General features: G+C 46.0%; 1 protein-coding gene across 7 annotated transcripts in view; it reads right to left on the reverse strand.

The window, feature by feature from the left end:
* ATRX (ATRX chromatin remodeler) overlaps positions 1-19,720 on the reverse strand; it is a 643,287-nt gene that overhangs the window by 392,261 nt on the left and 231,306 nt on the right. For all 7 annotated transcript variants that reach the window (XM_033946347.1, XM_033946348.1, XM_033946345.1 and 4 more), the window contains one exon: positions 15,737-15,864. In XM_033946347.1, coding sequence (XP_033802238.1) covers positions 15,737-15,864 — 128 coding nt within the window. The remainder of the gene's footprint in view (positions 1-15,736; positions 15,865-19,720) is intronic.

Here is a 19,720-nt window from a genome sequence, read left to right on the forward strand (position 1 = left end):
GATGAAGCCTTCTCCACTTGATTGGCAGTTTTCATGTCTGCACTGATGGATTACTCCTAAATCTCGTTCTGCTGAAGTCCTAGTTAAAGTTTCTCCGTTCAAGAAGTACGTCCTGCATGGATTTCCGCTTCCGAGGTGCATGACCTTACATTTCTTAGCATTGAAGCCTAGCTGCCAGGTTGAGGACCAACTTTCCAATGTAAGCAGGTCCTGCGCCATATAATTCTGTAAACTGCATTCACTTACTATATTACATAGTTTGGCGTCATCGGCGAATAGTGTTATTTTACCTTGAAGCCCTTGAGTCAGATCCCCTATGAATATGTTGAAAAGGAGTGGACCCAGGACCGAGCCCTGAGGCTCTCCTAACCCCATCGATTCCATCTTGCTTAGCAGCCTGCGGTGTGGGACACTGTCAAAAGCTATCCTGAAGTCCAGGTACACGACGTCCAAAGACTCTCCCAAGTCCAACTTTCTTGTTACCCAGTCAAAGAAGCTGATGAGATTGGATTGGCAGGACCTACCCTTGGTGAATCCATGCTGACTGGGGTCCCGAAGATTCCCTTCATTCAAGATCGTGTCCGATTTGCTTTTAATTAGTGTTTCCATGAGTTTGCACACTATTGATGTGAGACTCACCGGTCTATAATTCGCAGCCTCTGCCCTGCAACCCTTTTTATGCAGAGGAACGACATTAGCTAATTTCCAGTCCAGGGGAACTTTCCCCTTACTTAGGGAGAGATTGAATAGCTCAGCCAACGGTTTCGCCAGGACATCGCTCAATTCTCTGAGCATTCTTGGGTGCAAATTGTCTGGTCCCATGGCTTTGTTCACCTTGAGTCTTGCCAGTTCACTGTAAACTTCACCTGGTGTGAACTCAAAATTCTGAAACGGGTCTTCTGTGCTTTGTGTTGCCTTCAACTGCGAACCGTGTCCCGGTGCCTCACAGGTGAAGACTGAGCAGAAGTATTCATTCAGTAGTTCGGCTTTATCGGAATCTGCTTCCACGTAACTTCCGTCCGGTCTTCTAAGGCGTACTATCCCGCCTGTGTTCCTTTTTCTGTCACTAATATACCTGAAGAAGGATTTGTCCCCCTTTTTAATGTTTTTTGCCAGAATTTCTTCCACTCGAAGTTTTGCCTCCCTAACTGCCATTTTGACCGCTGTAGACCTGGTCCTATATTCTACTTTTGCCTCTCTTTTCTCCGTGCGCTTGTAGGAGAGAAACGCTTTTTTCTTCTCCTTAATGAGGTTGCGAGATCTCCGCGGTGAACCATTGGGGTTTATTGTTTCTTTGTCGTTTATTTACTGATTTTATGAAGCGGCTAGTTGCTTAATGTATGGTTGATTTCAGTGTTAACCACTTAGCTTCTACATCATCGGTCTCCGCTTGGTCCTGCAGCGTCTGATGGACGAAATCTCCCATGCGTGCGAAGTCTGTGCCCCGGAAATTGAGTACCTTTGTTGATAGGCCGATTGTTGGCGAAAAGGCCTAGCAGGTGGGGTCTTCTTCTTTGTCTTAAGGAGAGTGTCCCATCGAGTCATGAGCTGAGAGTTTCTGAGTAGTGGAGTCCATGGATTCTCCAAACAGCTCATCCCCCAAACAAGGTGCATTGGCCAGTCGATCTTGATGATTAACATCGAGTTCTGAAACTCTGAGCCAGGCCAGTCGCCGCATAGCCACCGACATAGCCATGGCCCTAGAGGTCAGCTCAAAGGTGTCATAGATTGATCTGACCATGAAGTTGTAAGAGCGATGAAGAAGTTTGGCGAAAGGCGGGTCTTTTACGGTCAGGGAGATATTTCTCAAAAGATGACAAAGACTGAATGAGATGCTTAAGGTAAAAAGAAAAATGAAAAGCATAGTTCCCTGATCTATTTGCTAGCATCGCATTTTGATACAACCTCTTGCCAAACTTATCCATGGCCTTACCTTCTCTGCCAGGAGGGACAGAAGCATATACACTAGCCCCCGTGGATTTCTTTAAAGTAGATTCCACCAGTAAAGACTCATGGGGGAGTTGCGGCTTGTCAAAGTCTGGAATAGGTATGACCTTATATAAGGAGTCCAGTTTGCGGGGAGCTCCTGGGATGGTCAAGGGTGTCTCTAGATTTTTGTAAAATGTCTCTCTTAATATGTCATGGAGAGGTAGTTTGAGAAATTCCCTTAGAGGCTGGTCAAAATCCAGAGCATCGAGAAATGCCTTGGATTTTTTGGATTCAGCCTCCAAGGGAATAGAGAGAGATTCACACATTTCTTTGAGAAAAGAAGTAAAAGAAGTTGCATCAGGTTTAGAGGACGGATCTAAAATAGAAGGATCCTCTTCCCCTGATGAACACTCTCCCTCTGAGAGAAGAGGGTCCTCCGAATCGCCCCACAGATCAGGGTCCCTTACTTGAAAACTGCGGTCCCGGGATTCCGGTGTGGAGGGTTCTAGGTGTCGAGTTTTATGCATCGACTTCCCAGACCTCTGTGAAACGGTACCGGGAGATGTTATAGGCTGTGTCGGCGCCGAGGTTTGAACAGCCTAGTGTAAGGATCTCGGTTCTGGCGCTAAGACCGGCATAGATACCGAGGAAGTAGTATGCATCGGTACCGACAAGGTGGATGCCGACAAAGGAGGCTGCTCCACTGTCGGTACCGGCTCAGACTGGACCGGGGCTGGAAGGCTCGGTGTCAGGAGAGCAGGTAACAGCTGCTGTAGTTGTTCTTTAAGCTGTACTTGCAGGACGGCGGCAATGCGCTCGTCCAGTGAAGGCACCGGTACCGCTTTTTTCTTCTGCGGTACCTTGGGTGCCGCTCTACACTCCGAAGAGGAACCCGATGTCGAGGGGCTTACCTCAATCGGAGCGGAGCGCTTCCACGGGCGCCTCGCGGTCGGCAGGATTGGGCTCGCTGCCACCGAGACCGGAGGGCGCTCCAGCGGGGAAGGCTTCTTAGCCGGCTTACCTGATGGGTGCGACGCCGGCGCAGTGTCGACGAGGCAGGTGCCGACTGCGTCGGGGTCGAAGAGGGGACCGGTGCCGCCGAATCCGACATCTCGGTACCAAACAATAATCGCTGTTGGATTTGGCGATTTTTTTAAGTTCTCTTTTTAAGAGTGGCACAGCGGGTGCAGGTGGACGCTCGATGGTCAGGACCAAGACACTGTAGACACCAGTTGTGCGGGTCTGTAAGTGAAATTGGTCGAGCGCACCGCTGACACTTTTTAAACCCGGGTTGAGGGTGAATGTAAAAACGGCTTCAGCCAAATCGAAGGCCGAAGCCTCGATGGTGGCAACAGGCCACGCTGGGGCGAAACCGAAAAAAATGAAAGAAAAAACGAAGTAAGTTTTTTTTTTTTTTTTTACAAAGAAAATAAAATGAGGGAAACAATATTTCCCAACGAGTTTACGCGAGCGGGAAGGCGGAACAGGAAAAAATTTTCAACAGCCGTTGAAAAATGCGTCTTCTTAGTTCCGCGAAAACTAAGAAACTGGGGACCGCGCGCCTCCATCGGGCGGGAAGGCACTCGTGCGTGCGCGGTGCGGCCTGCTAGAACTTTCCAAGTTCTTGGAGTGCAATCACTAAAATTGTCCGTATTGGGGCTCCGTCGGTGCCGTCACCCATCAGTCAAGAATATGCTGCCTGCTTGTCCTGGGATAAAAAGGGAGAACTGCTTTTTATGTGGCCCCAATTTATGCGGTTAAGGGCTGAATATTAACTGTATTAAGTGCTGACTCTGCCCCTGAAATGCCCACAGGTTAGCCAGTTTCAGCTTAAGTGCTAATCGATGATATTCAATGGCACTACCGGGATAAAATATTTTTAGGAAGGACAGATATGGTCAAAAAGGTGGAGGAGAAGCTCTCTATGTAAAGATCGATATCCAAGTGACCGAAATGCAAGGGATCTGGGGATAGGAAAAAGCGATATGGATCGCTCTGAAAAGAGAAGATGGAACTTCTATCTATGTGGGTGTAGTCTACAGACCTCCGACTCAATCGCAACAAATTGAAAAGGATAACTGTGTGTACTACGTATAAGTATGAAAGGATTATGGCGGAGCGTTGGGGGAATAATAAGTCCTTTAATGATGTATGAGTCCACTGACTAATTTTATTGCATTATAATTAGGGTTACGTTTCTTTCTTTCTTTTTTCATTAGAGTCCTTGCACATCCAGGGAGGGTGGAGGGGTGGGGGGAGTTAAGGAGTTAAATTATTTCATTATAATAGTGAAATCATATCATATGTATTATTGCTTTAATAATTAAGATAAGGGGAGAAAATGATTGTTTAATGTATTAATTGTATAGTTAATAGTGTGTTTCCATGTAGTTTGTATCATTTATCATTTGTATCGCACTACCAAAGTTTAAAAATCAATAAAGATTTAAAAAAAAAAAAAAAAAAGAAAAGGATTTGATTGTGGATATAGTACAGTTACTTACCGTTAACAGTTGTTATCCAGGGACAGCAGGCAGCTATTCTCACAAGTGGGTGACGTGATCCAACGAAGCCCCGAAGCGGACGCCTCACAAGCAATCTTGCTTGAAGAAACACAAAGTTTCGAGTCGCCCGCACCGCGCATGCGCGAGTGCCTTTCCGCCCAGCGCAGGGCGCGTCTCCTCAGTTCAGATAGCTAGCAGAGAAGCCAACCCAGGGGAGGTGGGTGGTATGTGAGAATAGCTGCCTGCTGTCCCTGGATAACAACTGTTACGGTAAGTAACTGTGCTTTATCCCAGGACAAGCAGGCAGGTATTCTCACAAGTGGGTGATCTCCAAGCTAACCAAAGTGGGATGGTGGGAGAGTTGGCAACTTAGGAGAATAAATTTTGCAATACTGTTTGGCCAAACAGTCCATCCCGTCTGGAGAATGTATCCAGACAATAGTGAGAAGTGAAGGTATGAACCGAGGACCAAGTAGCAGCCTTACAAATTTCCTCAATAGGTGTAGATCTGAAGAAAGCAACAGAGGCTGCCATTGCTCTGACCTTATGGGCTGTGACTTTACTGTGAAGGGGTAATCCAGCCTGGGCATAGCAGAAAGAGATGCAAACCGCCATCCAGTTGGAGATGGTACGCTTAGAGATAGGACATCCCAACTTGTTCGGATCAAAGGAGACAAAAAGTTGAGGAGCAGTTCTGTGCGATTTGGTGTGTTCTAAATAGAAAGCCAAAGCACGTTTACAGTCCAGAGTGTGAAGAGCTGATTCTCCAGGGTGAGAATGAGGCTTTGGAAGAACAATGGATTGGTTGAGATGAAATTCAGAGACAACTTTAGGAAGGAATTTCAGATGAGTGCGAAGCACCACCTTGTCATGATGGAACACTGTAAAAGGAGGATCCGCAACCAATGCTTGGAGCTCACTGACTCGTCGAGCAGAAGTGAGGCCAATGAGAAACACCACTTCGAAGTGAGATACTTCAGATGAGCCTTGTCAATTGGTTCAAATGGAGGTTTCATAAGCTGAGAAAGAACAATATTGAGGTCCCAATCCACAGGAGGCGGTTTGAGAGGAGGATTGACAAGGAAAAGTCCTTTCATGAACCTGGAAACCACAGGATGAGCAGAGAGAGGTTTCCCTTGGAGAGGCTGATGGAAAGCAGCAATTGCACTAAGATGGACTCTGATCGACGTAGACTTGAGACCAGAATGAGAAAGGTGCAAAAGATAGTCCAAAACTGCAGACAAGGAGGAATGCTGTGGCTCCTGATGATGAGAAAAACAACCAAGTAAAAAATCTAGTCCATTTTTGGTGATAGCATTGTCTAGTAGCAGGCTTCCATGAAGCTTCCAAAACATTCCTCACAGCTTGAGAAAACTGAAGAGGAGTTATGTTGAGAGGAACCAACTTGTCAGATGGAGAGACTGCAGGTTGGGATGAAGCAGAGATCCCTGATGCTGTGTAAGCAGCGAGGGAAAGACTGGTAGAAGGTATGGCTCTCTGCTGCTGAGTTGAAGTAGAAGGGAGTACCAAGACTGTCGGGGCCACCGAGGAGCAATTAGAATCATGGTGGCATGACCGGACTTCAGCTTGACTAGAGTCTTTTGAATGAGAGGAAATGGAGGAAACGCATATAGAAAGAAATTTGTCCAGTCCAGAAGAAAAGCATCTGCCTAGAGGCAATGAGGAGTGTAGATCCTGGAGCAGAACTGAGGCAGCTTGAAGTTGTGGGGGGCAGCAAAGAAGTCTATCTGAGGCGTTCCCCACAGAGAGAAAATGTGATGAAGGGGCGTGGAATGGAGAGTCCATTTGTGAGGTTGGAGAAGACGGCTCAAGTTGTCCGCTAAGGCATTGTCCGCCCCTTGAATGTAGACAGCTCTGAGGAAGGTGTTGTGGCGAATCGCCCAGTCCCAGACTTTCAGAGCCTTTTGACAGAGGGAGGCCGAACCCATGCCTCCCTGCTTGTTGACATAATACATGGCGACTTGGTTGTCTGTGCGAATGAGGACTACACGGTCGTGAAGCAGATGCTGAAAAGCAGTGAGAGCATTGAAAATCGCCCTGAGTTCCAGGAGATTGATGTGGCACTGGCGATCCGTACTGGTCCAATAGCCTTGAGTGCGGAGGCCATCCAGATGAGCCTCCCAAGCGCAAGTCGAAGAGTCGGTCGTGAGAACCTTCTGATGGGGGGGGGGCGTGTGAAAAAGTAAGCCTCTGGATAGATTGGAAGAGAGCATTCACCAGCGAAGAGACTGTCAGAGCAGGAGTGACCTTGATGTGTCAAGACAGAGGGTCGGAAACCTGCGACCACTGAGATGCCAGGGTCTCACTGAGGAATTCTGAGGTGAAGTCTAGCAAAGGAGACACGTGTACTGTCGAGGCCATGTGGCCCAGAAGAACCATCATGTGTCTCGCCGAGATGGACGGGCGAGAGAACACCGAATAACAAAGGTGGAGAAGAGCTTCCAGACGCTGCTGAGGGAGGAATGCTCCGAGTTGGATAGTATCCAGAACAGCTCCGATGAATGGAAGAGTGAGAAGGTTGGAGATGAGATTTTGGAAAGTTGATCTCGAACCCCAGACTCTGCAGGAACCAGATAGTCCACTGGGTCGCCAGGATGACCCCCCTAAGACGTGGAATCCTTGATGAGCCAGTCGTCCAGGTAGGGAAACACCTGAAGACCATGGTTCCTGAGCGTTGCGGCCACCACGACCAGGCACTTGGTGAAGACTCTGGGTGACGAGGCCAGGCTGAAAGGGAGTATTCTGTACTGATAATGAAGATTTCCCACCCGAAATCTGAGGTATTGCTGGGAGGCCAGATGGATGGGAATGTGAGTGTAGGCCTCCTTGAGATCCAGAGAGCATAACCAGTTGCTTTGCTCGAGAAGGGGGATACAGAAATGCCAGGGTCAGCATGCAAAACTTTACCTTGACCAGATACTTGTTGAGCACCCTGAGATCCAAAATAGGACGCAGATCGCCCGTTTTCTTCGGAACAAGGAAGTATCGGGAGTAAAATCCCTTGTTCTGTTGAGCCAAAGGAACTGGCTCGATAGCTCAGAGCTGCAACAAAGCCTGAGCTTCCTGAAGAAGAAGGGCGGTCTGAGCAGATGTGGAAGGATACTCTCTTGGAGGATTGTTCTGGAGGAACTTGATGGAATTGAAGAGAGTATCCCTCCCTTACGATGGAAAGGACCCAGAGGTCGGTGGTAATAGTCGTCCATCGATGGTAAAAATGATTGAGACGACCTCCGATAGGGGGAAAAACGGGTAAGGGCAGAACGACTGACGTTATGCTTTCTAGAAGACAGTCAAAAAGGCTGAAGAGCCTTGGGCACAGTAGGTGGTTGAGACTTCTGCTGCTTTTGTGGATGCTGCCTCTTGACAGGCTGGTGAGTGGCAGGAGCCTGTTTTGGTGGAAAACGCCATTGGTAAATCAGAGGCGGGCGTGAAGGACGAGAAGGCGCTGGCTTAGGCTTAGGACAGAGAATAGATTGGAAAGATTTCTCATGGTCCGAAAGCTTCTTTGTCGCTGCCTCAATGGACTCAAAGAAATCAGTGCCAGCACAAGGGACATTAGCCAGCCGGTCCTGTAGATTAGGGTCCATGTCGATGGTCCTGAGCCACGACAGGTGTCGCATGGCCTCCGAGCAAGCAGTCGCCCAAGCAGACAGCTCAAAGGCATCATATGAGGACTGAAGCAATTGTAGCCGAAGTTGGGACAATGAGGCCAGAACCTCCTGGAATTCAAAATGCGCCTGAGGATCCAAGTAGGCCATGAACTTGGGAAGGATGGACAGAAAAAACTTGAAATATGTAATGAAATGAAAATTGTAGTTGAGGACTCTGGAGGTCATCATGGAGTTTTGGTAAATTCGATGACCAAATCTGTCCATCGTTTTGCCCTCCCTGCCCGTTGGAACAGTGGCATATACTTGAGAAGGGTGAGACCGCTTCAATGAAGATTCCACCAGAAGGGATTGATGAGATAGTTGAGCACCATCAAACCCCTTATATGATGAACCGTCCAGTATCTGGAATCCAATTTGCCTGGAACAGCTGGGATGGAAAAGGGAGTTTCCAGACAGCGGACAAAGGTCTGATCCAAGAATAGAGCCAAGCATACGTACAAGTGGGTGAACTCCCAAGCTCAGCACTGCTCAACAGTATTTTTGTTCATTGTCCAGGAGCAGCTTGCACATCAGGAAAGGGTTGTGAAAGCTGCAATATCACAGACAGACTGGTCAGCACAACTAAGCTAAAACATAAGGCTTCATTGTGGACGGTCCAAGTAGAATTGTTAAATAAATGTAAAGAAACAACAAAATCTCTGCTTCATAGATATATTTTCCAGCAAAGTAGAGTTTGGAAGAGTTGCAGTACTGCGCTAGCTTTGATTTAATGATATTTCACTTCAGAAAGAGAAACACCAGCTTTATTCATATCGGAAATAAAGTTGACACTAGCCAATTTGCTATAAGATATTTTTTTTGTGACTAGACTATCAATTCTTTTAGGACTAAAGAAGGCAAACAGCTGCATAGATTTTCTGATGGATTCAGTTCTTTTCAAGTATTAAGTAGCTTATGAAGAGGAAGCTTGAGGGATTCAGCAGGAGGTTAAGGGAGATGCATGGTCTCGAGATACTCCTTGGAAAATTTGGACCCTGTGTCCAGTTGAATGTCCAAATCAGCTGCCATCTGATGGAGAAAAGAAGAAAAAGACAGCTGGTCAGCCAAAACCAGGCCTCGAGAGGGACTCGAGGACGTCGAGGCTTCAGGATCCAATGAGGACGGTGATCTAGATGGGAAAAAGGATCCCATCGTGTCCTCGAGCTCCGGCAGTGGAGAAGGCAAAGTAGCCGGTGGGGAATACTGAAGAAAAGGCTGCTTCCGATGAGGCGAAGCATGCCTGGATGAGTGCCTCGAAGAATGTCTCGATCGATGATGTGTCTGTGTCTGGAAGCAGGCCTCGACAAACAAGGCGAGTGTGTCTTCGCTGAGGCCCCCAGAGAATGGATGGGGCTGGAAGCGGTGGATCGAAGCAGAGGTGGTTGGCTGGAAGCACTACGAGGAACTCGCAAAGACTCGAGCCCTTGCTTCGAGTGGATCGGTTCCAATGGAGGCACTCGCAAAGACTCTACTCCTTGCATCGAGTGACTCTGCTCCTTGCGATGCATACATTGATTCCAGACCAGACACTCGCAGAAACTCTGCTCCCTGTAGAGAGTGTGTATACGGCTGAGGCACAGGAGGCGGCTCGACCTCGCGGGACACCTCCATATGCCCAGGCTGGAGTTGAGAGAGAAGCTTCGGCCCCATTGTGGTAAAGAGCTGAATGAATTGCTTCTCAAGTAAGGTCTGGAACGAAGCCGGCAAGGATGGATCCGCGTCACCAACGGGACCACCTGCATGGGCTTCGTGCTCCCTTGAGGCAGTGTAAGAGTGCTTGGACTTAGAAGTCTTGGGCACTTTGAGCACTACCGGGGGAATGGGCTGCTGCGCTATCTGACCTGAAGAGACAGAGGAAGGCACCGCAGCCGGTGTCGAAGGCTGAGCCGGTACAAGCAAAGCAGGTTTGATGAGGCTCAGAGCAGCAGATGTGGAAGGCTGGAGAGCTTCGGATGAGGTCGAAGGTGAAGCACCCTTCGATGACGAAAGCTCCGTAGAAGACTCCATGCTGTAAAGCTGCTCCCACAAGAGGCAACGATTTTGGGAGGTGTTGAGGCCCAAGACACCGAATGCAGCGTCGATGAAGGTCCGTCAATGAAATCGCGCGCTGGCACTTGGAACACTTTTTAAAACCGGTCTCAGGTTGGGACATAGGCTGAAAAAGCTCCGCCGCAAGATCGAAGGCGCGGGGCTGCGGCAACGTTGCCTGCCCAGTTGAATGGATGGAATTTTTTTTTTAAACAATAAAACACGACGAAAATCAGCGATTGTGAGAAAAATAACCCAAAACCGCGAACTTAAAAAGGCACAAGTGAAAAAACTTCATGCAGAGAGTCAAAGATGGACTTTTCGGCTCCGCAGAAAAGTAAGAACTGAGGAGACGCGCCCTGCGCTGGGCGGGAAGGCACTCATGCATGCGCGGTGCGGGCGACTCAAAACTTCGAGTTTCTTCAAGCAAGATTGTTTGTGAGGCGTCCAAATCAGGGCTCCGTTGGATCACATCACCCACTTGTGAGAATACTTGCCTGCTTGTCCTGGGATAACCAAAAGTTTGGAAGGAAAGAGGAGGTGCTGCTGTTGGGAGATTTCAACCTGCCGGATACGGACTGGAATGCTCCATCTGCGGAATCAGAAAGAAATGGGGAAATTGTGGATGCCTTTCAAGAGGCTCTGCTCAAATAGTGACGGAACCCACAAGGGAAAAAGCGATATTGGATCTGGTCCTCACAAATGGAGAGAATATCTCTAATGTTTGAATGGGTGCTCACCTGGAAAGTAGCGATCAAACTGTTTGGTTTGATATAATGGCTAAAGTGGAGAGTGGCCGCACAATACTTAAAGTCCTAGATTTCAAACGTACAGACTTTAATGAAATGGGAGAGTACCTGAAGCAAGAACTGTTAGGATGGGAGGACATAAGAGAAGTGGCTAAAAGGAGCAATAAAAAATGGCTAAGGACCTTTATATGAAGAAAATAAATAAAAACAAGAGAAAAAGGAAACCAATATGGTTTTTCAAACTAGTGGCTAAGAAAATAAAGGCGAAAGAGTTGGCGTTTGTGAAATATAAAAAAACCCAAGAAGAGGAGTGCAGAAAGGACTGAAACTGAAAGAAGCCAAGAGAGAGATATGTCTGGCAAAGCGCAGGCGGAGGAACAAATGGCTAAAAATGTAAAAAAGGGAGACAAAAATTTTCTCTGGTATATTAGTGAAAGGAGGAAGATGAAAATGGAATTGCTATACTAAAAGATGCTGGGAACCGATATGTGGAGAGTGATGAGGAAAAAGCAAACATGCTAAACAAATACTTCTATTCTGTGTTCACGGAAGAAAATCCTGGAGAAGGACCGAGATTGTCTGGCAAAGTAACACGAGAAAATGGAGTAGATTCTGTGCCGTTCACGGAGAAGAGTATTTATGAGCAACTTGAAAAACTGAAAGTGGACAAAGCGATGGGACCGGACAGGATCCATCCCAGGATACTGAGGGAGCTCAGAGAGATTCTGGGGGGTCCTATTAAAGAATTGTTCAACTAATCTCTGGATATGAGTGGTTCCTGGGGATTGGAGGAGAGCGGATGTGGTCCCCATTCACGAAAGTGTTCACAGGGATGAATCGGGAAACTATAGGCTGGTGAGCCTCACTTCGGTTGTTGGAAAAATAATGGAAGTGTTGCTGAAAGAAAGGATAGTGTACTTCCTTGAATCTAATGGGTTACAGGATCCGAGGCAACATGGCTTTACAAAAGGTAAATCGCGCCAAACGAACCTGATTGAATTTTTTGATTGGGTGACTGGAGAACTGGATCGAGGACATATGCTAGATGTAATTTACTTAGATTTCAGCAAAGCCTTTGATACGGTTCCTCATAGGAGGCTCTTGAACAAACTTGAAGGGCTGAAGTTAAGACCCAAAGTGGTGAACTGGGTTAGAAACTGGCTGTCGGACAGACGCCAGAGAGTGATGGTTAATGGAAGTCGCTTGGAGGAAGGAAAGGTGCATAGTGGAGCCCCTCAGGGTTCAGTGCTAGGGCCGATCCTGTTCAATATGTTTGTGAGTGACATTGCTGAAGGGTTAGAAGGAAAAGTTTGCCTTTTTGCGGATGACACCAAGATTTGTAACAGAGTAGACACCAAAGAGGGATAGCAGAAAATATGAAAAAGGATCTGCAAAAGTTAGAGGAATGGTTTAATTCCTGGCAACTAAAATTCAATGCAAAGAAATGCAGAGTAATGCATTTGGGGATTAATAATCGGAAGGAACCGTATACGCTGGGAGGTGAGAAGCTGATATGCATGGTCGGGGAGAGGGACCTTGGGATGATAGTGTCCGAAGATATAAAGGCGAAAAAACAGTGTGACAAGGCGGTGGCTGCTGCCAGAAGGATGCTGGGCTGTTTAAAGAGGCGTAACCAGTAGAAGAAAGAACGTGTTGTTGCCACTGTACAGGTTGTTGGTGAGGCCCCACTTGGGAGTATTGTGTCCAGTTTTGAAGACCGTATTTGGCAAAGGACATAAGAAGACTTGAAGCGGTCCACAGGAGGGCGACGGAAATGATAGGAGGCTTGCGCCAGAAGTCGTATGAGGAGAGACTGAAAGCCCTGAATATGTATACCCTAGAGCAGGGGTCTGCAACCTTTAAGACATAAAGAGCCACTTGGACCCGTTTTCGAAAAGAAAAAAAAAACTTGGAGCCGCAAAACCATTATAAAACAAATCTAACACTGCATATATTGTTTCTTATCTTAATGCTATATACAGGATCACTAAATTGAAAATAAAATCATTTTTCCTACCTTTGCTATTTGGTGATTTCATGAGTCTCTGGTTGCACTTTCTTCTTCTGACTGTGCATCCAATCTTTCTTCCTTTCTTTCAGCCTCCTGTATGTTTCCTCTCCTCCAGACCTCATTCTCTCCCCCAACTTTTTCTTTCTGTCTCCCTGTTCCCCCTTCTTTCTGTCTCCGTGCCGTCCCCCAAGCCACTCGGTTTGCTGCCACCGCAATCGGGGAACAGCCCCCAAGCCACCACCGTCCCAAGCTTTCCCTGCAGAAGTGTTGCGCTGACCAGCATTCCGCTCCCTGACGTCAATTCTGACATAGGAGAGGAAGTTCCGGGCCAACAAGGCATTTCTCCTCATTCCATCCAGCCTGAGCCCCATCTCTCCTTGATCCAGCATTTCCCTTCTGTGTCTGTCAGAATTACCATTCCACCTATTTTCCAGCATCACCCTTCTTTGTGTCCATCTCACCTATATCCCTATCTCACCACTTTTTCAGAATCTTCATTTGTCTCTGTCCTTGTCTTTACCCCATGTTCACCATTTGCCCTTTCAATGTCTTTATCTCCCCCCCCCACACACTTTTTCAGCATTACTTCTATGTCTCTATTTCACCTCCTCTTCATGTCCCCTCTGTATCTCTATCCTTATTCAGTAGGTCCTGCTTACTCTTTCTCTTCTTTGTGTCACTATCTCCATTTTCAGCTTTCCTCCCTTTTCCTTTGTTAATGCACCCTATAGCCAGAATCTTTCCACCCTCCCTCCACTCCGGCCCAGCCCAGTATGAAATATTTCCTTTTGTTTCCCTCCCCTCTCTCTTTCTCTCTCTTCTGCTCCCCCACCCACGAGTCCTGCATCTGGCCCTCTCCCTTCTACCTGCACCTGGCAAAACCCCCCTGTTCCGCGGCTCTCTTAAGCAACTCGTCAGCAGCGGTGATCAAGACAAGCTGCCGACATCGAGGCCTTCCCTCTACGAGTCCCGCCTTTGTGGAAAAAGGAAGTTGAAACAAGCGGGACTCGCAGAGGGTAGGCCCCGACGTCAGAAGCTTGTGTCGATTGCTGCTGCTGAGTTGCCGAAGAGAGAGGCGGAGCAGGGGATGTGGCCGGAAGCAGGTAGAAGGGAGAGGGAGATAGGAAGGCTGTAGGTCTCCGGAGCATGACACCGACCCCGGCCAGGATGATTTCTTTTTCAGACGTGCACCTTACAAGTCCGGCGTCGCGGCGGGAAATAGCCAAGCCATGCTGAGCAGTGAGCTCAGCACTACACAGATGAAAGCCTTGCTTGCTGATTGGTCCGGCGGCACGGCGGGGCGGGGCCGCCGGACCAATCAACAAGCAAGGCTTTCATCTGTGTATGTGCTGAGCTCACTGCTCAGCATGGCTATTTCCCGCCGCGACGCCGGACGTGTAACTGCATGCCTGCGTGACACACTACCGGAGCCGCAGCAAAGGTGGAAAAGAGCCGCATGCGGCTCTGGAGCCGCAGGTTGCCGACCCCCGCCCTAGAGGAAAGGAGGGATAGGGGAGATATGATTCAGATATTCACATACTTAAACCAGAGGACATAATTTGAGGTTGAGGGGTTGTAGATTCAAGAGCAATGTTAGGAAATTCTACTTTACGGAGAGGGTGGTGGATGCCTGGAATGCGCTCCCGAGAGAGGTGGTGGACAGGAAAACGGTGACGGAGTTCAAAGAAGCGTTGAATGATCACAGAGAATCTAGAATCAGAAAATAATCTTAAATATTGAACTAAGGCCAGTACTGGAAAAAGGGCAAAACCGAGGAGAACTGGAAGGAACACAGGAAGTATCAAAAAGAATGTCACCTCGTGGTTAGAAAAGCAAAAAGAGAATATGAAGAGAGGCTAGCCAGGGAAGCACGAAATTTCAAACCGTTCTTCAGATATGTTAAAGGGAAACAACCGGCTAGGGAGGAGGTGAGACCGTTGGATGACGGTGATAGGAAGGGAGTGGTGAAGGAGGAGAAAGAAGTGGCGGAAAGACTTAAGACACATCCAACATACCGGAACCTGAACAAATCTTCAAAGAAGACCAAGCAGAGAAATTAACATCCATGGAAGTAAGCCTTGAGGACGTACACAAGCAGATAAAAAAATTAAAATCTGACAAATCACCAGGCCCAGACGGAATCCACCCTAGAGTATTGAAAGAACTAAAAGAGGAAATAGCAGAACTACTACAGCAGGTTTATAATCTATCCCTGAAAACAAGCGTGATCCCGGAGGATTGGAAAATAGCCAATGTCTCACAAGACTACAATAGGAATTCCCTTTTGTAGTCTCATGAGACCACGGGAACTCACAGCATGGCTCTAAACAGGGCAGGAGTGTAGGAAGATCGCTTTTGCCCCGCTTCACCGCTAGACCAGAAGGTAAGGTCCATGCTCCTGGGGCGGCTGCTCACCTCCTCTGATCGCCCCCCTCCTCCGATCGCCTCCCTCCTTGCCCCGATCCAAGTCCCAGGGCCATCTTTTTAAATGCGGGCTGCCAAGAATGATTCTCGGGGGGGGGGAGGGAGGCCTGGGGAAAAAACCCATGAATAGTTGAAACCGTGAATAGAGAGGGAGAAGTGTAGTGGATAAGAGGAAAAGATTTGCTGTCATTGCCTTGCTGCTCTATAAATAAAAGAATAAACAGAAAGAGCAACAAACTGCACTCATGTTCTTTTGTAGTCAAAAGCTACAATGCCATAGACAGGTGATGGGAGCTTAATAAGCAGAAAATACAGAAAACAATTTCTAGAACTCCAGAACAATGTAGCCTTATTTTTATTGATAATCATAATGCTAATATAAAACCACACTCTGTAAATGCTGCTGGATTTGAGACTCACCATCTTCAGCATTCTCATTTGGCTTTCCAGACTTCTTTTTCTCAATATCTGATTCCTCATCTGAAGACCCATCATCGTCTGATGAAAGGTTGGCTTTGATTTCTTCCAAAAGCATTTTCTTGGCAATTCTTTAAAAAGAAATAAATACAGTTTTTCAGGGCACAAATGTGTTCAGTGGATGCACCTGACATAAAAAAAGTTGTTTGCCCTTCAGTTCCTGGTTCTGAAATTTATTAAGACGCCATCAAAAAAGTAGACAACAGAGGAAGAAGTAGTTTACATTTATCAGAACAGTCATACAAGGCTGTTGTATGTTTAAAAAGCAGATGCTCAATCAAAATATAACCAAGTAATAAGCAAATTCAGTAGTTGTGGTTATTTAGAAAAGGAAAACCAGAAGCCACAACATATCATAATGCTTAAAAAAAAAAGCTCCGAAATATTTTATGTATAGATCCAGCTCTCATAAATAAAACATGAGAGATAGACATCAAATTGGTTTACTTGTCATATAAACACCAACTCTGAGATTAGATCTTCATTTACTTATTTATATTCACTAATCAAGTTACAAATTTTAAAAATGATTCCAGTAATGTGTACACAAAAAGATTTTCCGTTGGATGAAGTCTATGCCCCTAGTGCCAGCTTTAGCTCTGTAGTTTCCATCCTTCTCATATTTAGGGCCCCTTTTACATGGTAAATGCACTGAAACCCATACGAACTGAAAGGGCTTTAGTACATTTACTGCAGCAGCATCTCTACTGTGATTTTGTAAAAAGGGGCCGTTGCTTCTCTAAAGGTAAATATTTAAAGATTAAGGGCTCCTTTTACGAAGCCGCATTAGCGGTTGCTGGTCGTGTTAGCCACTGCCTCCTCTTGAGCAGGCGGTAGTTTTTCGGCTAGCACGGGGGTTAGCGCGTGCTAAAAAGTCGTGTGCGATAAAGCCGCTAACACGGCTTCGTGAAAGGAGCCCTAAATGGTCCACTAGTTTTAAGTAAGAGAATTTCACAAATAAAATGTGTCTCTTCACGAAGGCAACACATTTTAAAGAGGGCCAGGCTCTAATGTGCAAAAAAAACCACAACCCAGAGCACTCCATTTGCAAAATACTTTGGATTTGATTGTAATGCTTGATACACCACTCAAAACTGAAGTATTAATGTGGTGTACAATTCTAAAAACATATCATACAGTAACAATTACCATTACAATAAGTGAACCCCACATCCATTCTAGCAGACTTATATGTAAGTAAATCCAGTTTGATGAATTCTGCCTGAAAGTTTACAAAGGAAATTTTGCCAAAAAAAAGATTAGTCAAACCTGAAAAGGAATAGTACATTTGTTTTATATTGCAAAATTTGGACCATGAACTTAAATTGGCATGTATTTTTTTGCATGTACATCACAGCAACTCATATTAATCTGAATAGAGCTTTACTTGTAGAATTCAATGTGCAAGTTTATTCTCTGCCAATATAAATAAATGAGAAAATCAAAGTTTATTAATCAACATAAGCAGGAAAAAAATTGTTTTTCATCTTTCCTAAAAATTAAAAAATAACCCAAACCCATAAAACGTGGAAAAAATATGTGCATCTTTTGCATTACTATTATGTAATATCAAGACTACTTGAACATATAAAAAAAACATTAATTTAGTGCTCCTTTTCTATTCCCAAAGTTGGCACTTGACTGGAAAAGGAGCACTACATTTTCTTGCTCTGCTAAAGACTAAATTTGTATGGTGTTATGTGTGGAAAAGTCTTGTTATACATCTATGAAGGATAAAATGTTGGACTAACAGCTTCATAGTTATATGATAAGCTCTGCCTTTTATGTGTGATCATTACAGAATGTTGATTTTCCCAAAAACTATCAGAAATAAGTCTTTTGGTTTAGGTGATGTTTTGTTACATGATCATAGTACTGCAAAATCACACACATTTTTCCACCTTTTTTGGTTGTTTCTGGAATGCAGGTTCATTGTAGGTTTTTTTTGGGGGGGGGGTTAGTTAATAAATTTTCATATTCCCTAATGGTTTTTTTCAGTGTTTGGTTTTATATTTGTATTAAACAGATGTTTCCCCACAAAAGCAGAGTGGATCAGGCATACAAGTGGATGTTGCTGGGATGTAATGTAATGTAATGTAATTTATTTCTTATATACCGCTACATCCGTTAGGTTCTAAGCGGTTTACAGAAAATATACATTAAGATTAGAAATAAGAAAGGTACTTGAAAAATTCCCTTACTGTCCCGAAGGCTCACAATCTAACTAAAGTACCTGGAGGGTAATAGAGAAGTGAAAAGTAGAGTTAGAGGAAAAATAAAAATAAAATAAACATTTTAACAAGATAGCATTGATCTAAATACTTTGGAAGGTAGAAGAGAGGAGAGAAAGGAATAGAAGCAGAAGGGGGAGCCGTTGCACAGTAGAATTCTGGAGAAATTTAAATGATAGAAATAGAACAAAACAAAGACAAAAGGCAAAACAATAGATAAGATTAAAGATAAATCATAAGCTGGAAAGAAAAATAAAATAAAACTTTGTCTTCAATCCACGGTTTCAGCGTCAGTGATGAAGTGGAGCAAGTAAGTTTAGGAGGAGCGATTGACGTTTCCAGAAAGGGCTTCTTCAGGGAAGAGACTTGGCCGACAGTCCCAGGATGCCTATGTCTCCTTCCCTGCGATGTTCTCCCATCCATGCATTCCCTCCCAGACACACTGCCCATGCCTCAGCCGCTCCAAGGAGGCTGCCCCAGATGAGGCCCACGGTGAATGCAGGATTCTCTCCTCTGCGGGAAAGCCGCCCGGAGCCGACAGTTGATCTTCTTAGCGGATTGCAGGGGGGGAAGAGTTCACACTCTTGGTAGGATCGGGTCTGTGTGCTCTCGGTGGTTGTGGCTGGTCTCGTTGCTGCTTAGGTGTAAAAGCAGTTGATCTCCACTGCTGCTGATATTTAAAAGCAGGCAGATTGATCTCTCCAATGGACTGCAGGGGGAGGAGTTCACACTCCTGGCAGGATCGGGTCTGTGGGCTCTTGGTGGTTGCGGTAGGTCTCGCTGCTGCTTGTATGTAAAAGCAGTTGTTTTTCTACTGCTGCTGATATTTAAAGCAGGTAGATTGATCTCTTAAACGGGATATAGGGGGAGGAGCTCACATGCCTGGCTGGATCGGGGCAAGGGCTCCTATTATAGGCAGCTGGTCTTGCTGCTACTTAGGTGTTAAAGCAGTTGATCTTCCTAGCGGACTGCAGGAGGTGTGGAGCTCACACTCCTGTCATGATCTGGTCTATGGGCTCTTGGTAGTTGCGGTTGGTCCAAATGCTGCTTAGGTGTAAAAGCAGTTGTTCTCCCACTGCTGCTGATATTTAAAAGCAGGTAGATTGATCTATCCAATGGAATGCTGGGGGAAGATCTTATATGTCTGGCTGGATCGTGGCAAAGGGTTCCCGGTAGTGGCGGCTGGTCCTATTGCTGCTTAGGTGTAAAAACAGTTGATCTTCTTATCGGATTGTAGGGGGGGCGGATCTCACATTCCTGGCAGGTTCGGGTCTGTGGGTTCTTGGTGGTTGCGGATGGACCCGTTGCTGCTTAGGTGTAAAAGCAGTTGTTTTCCCAATGCTGCTGATATTTAAAAGCAGGCAGATTGATCTCTCCAACAAAATTGTATGGTGAAGAGCATACACGTCTGGTTGGATTGGGACAAAAGCTCTCGATAGTGGCGGCTGGTCTTGGTGCTGCTTAGGTGTAAAAGCAGTTGATCTCCTACTTCTGATGATATTTAAAAGCAAGCATATTGTATTCCCAGAGTTCAGAAATTAGTGTAAAGTTCTGAGCACGCACATCCTCTCCTGTATGTAGAAATCTCCCCAGATCCTCTAATCCATGGCACAAGAATTAATGCAACTCACAGTGAGGTGAGAGGGATCATGTGCTTGATCATGCTAAAGGAACACCAACAAGCTTTTCCATTGAC

Source organism: Geotrypetes seraphini, chromosome 5 (genome assembly GCF_902459505.1).
Source record: "Geotrypetes seraphini chromosome 5, aGeoSer1.1, whole genome shotgun sequence".
Classification (NCBI taxonomy): Eukaryota; Metazoa; Chordata; class Amphibia; order Gymnophiona; family Dermophiidae; genus Geotrypetes; species Geotrypetes seraphini.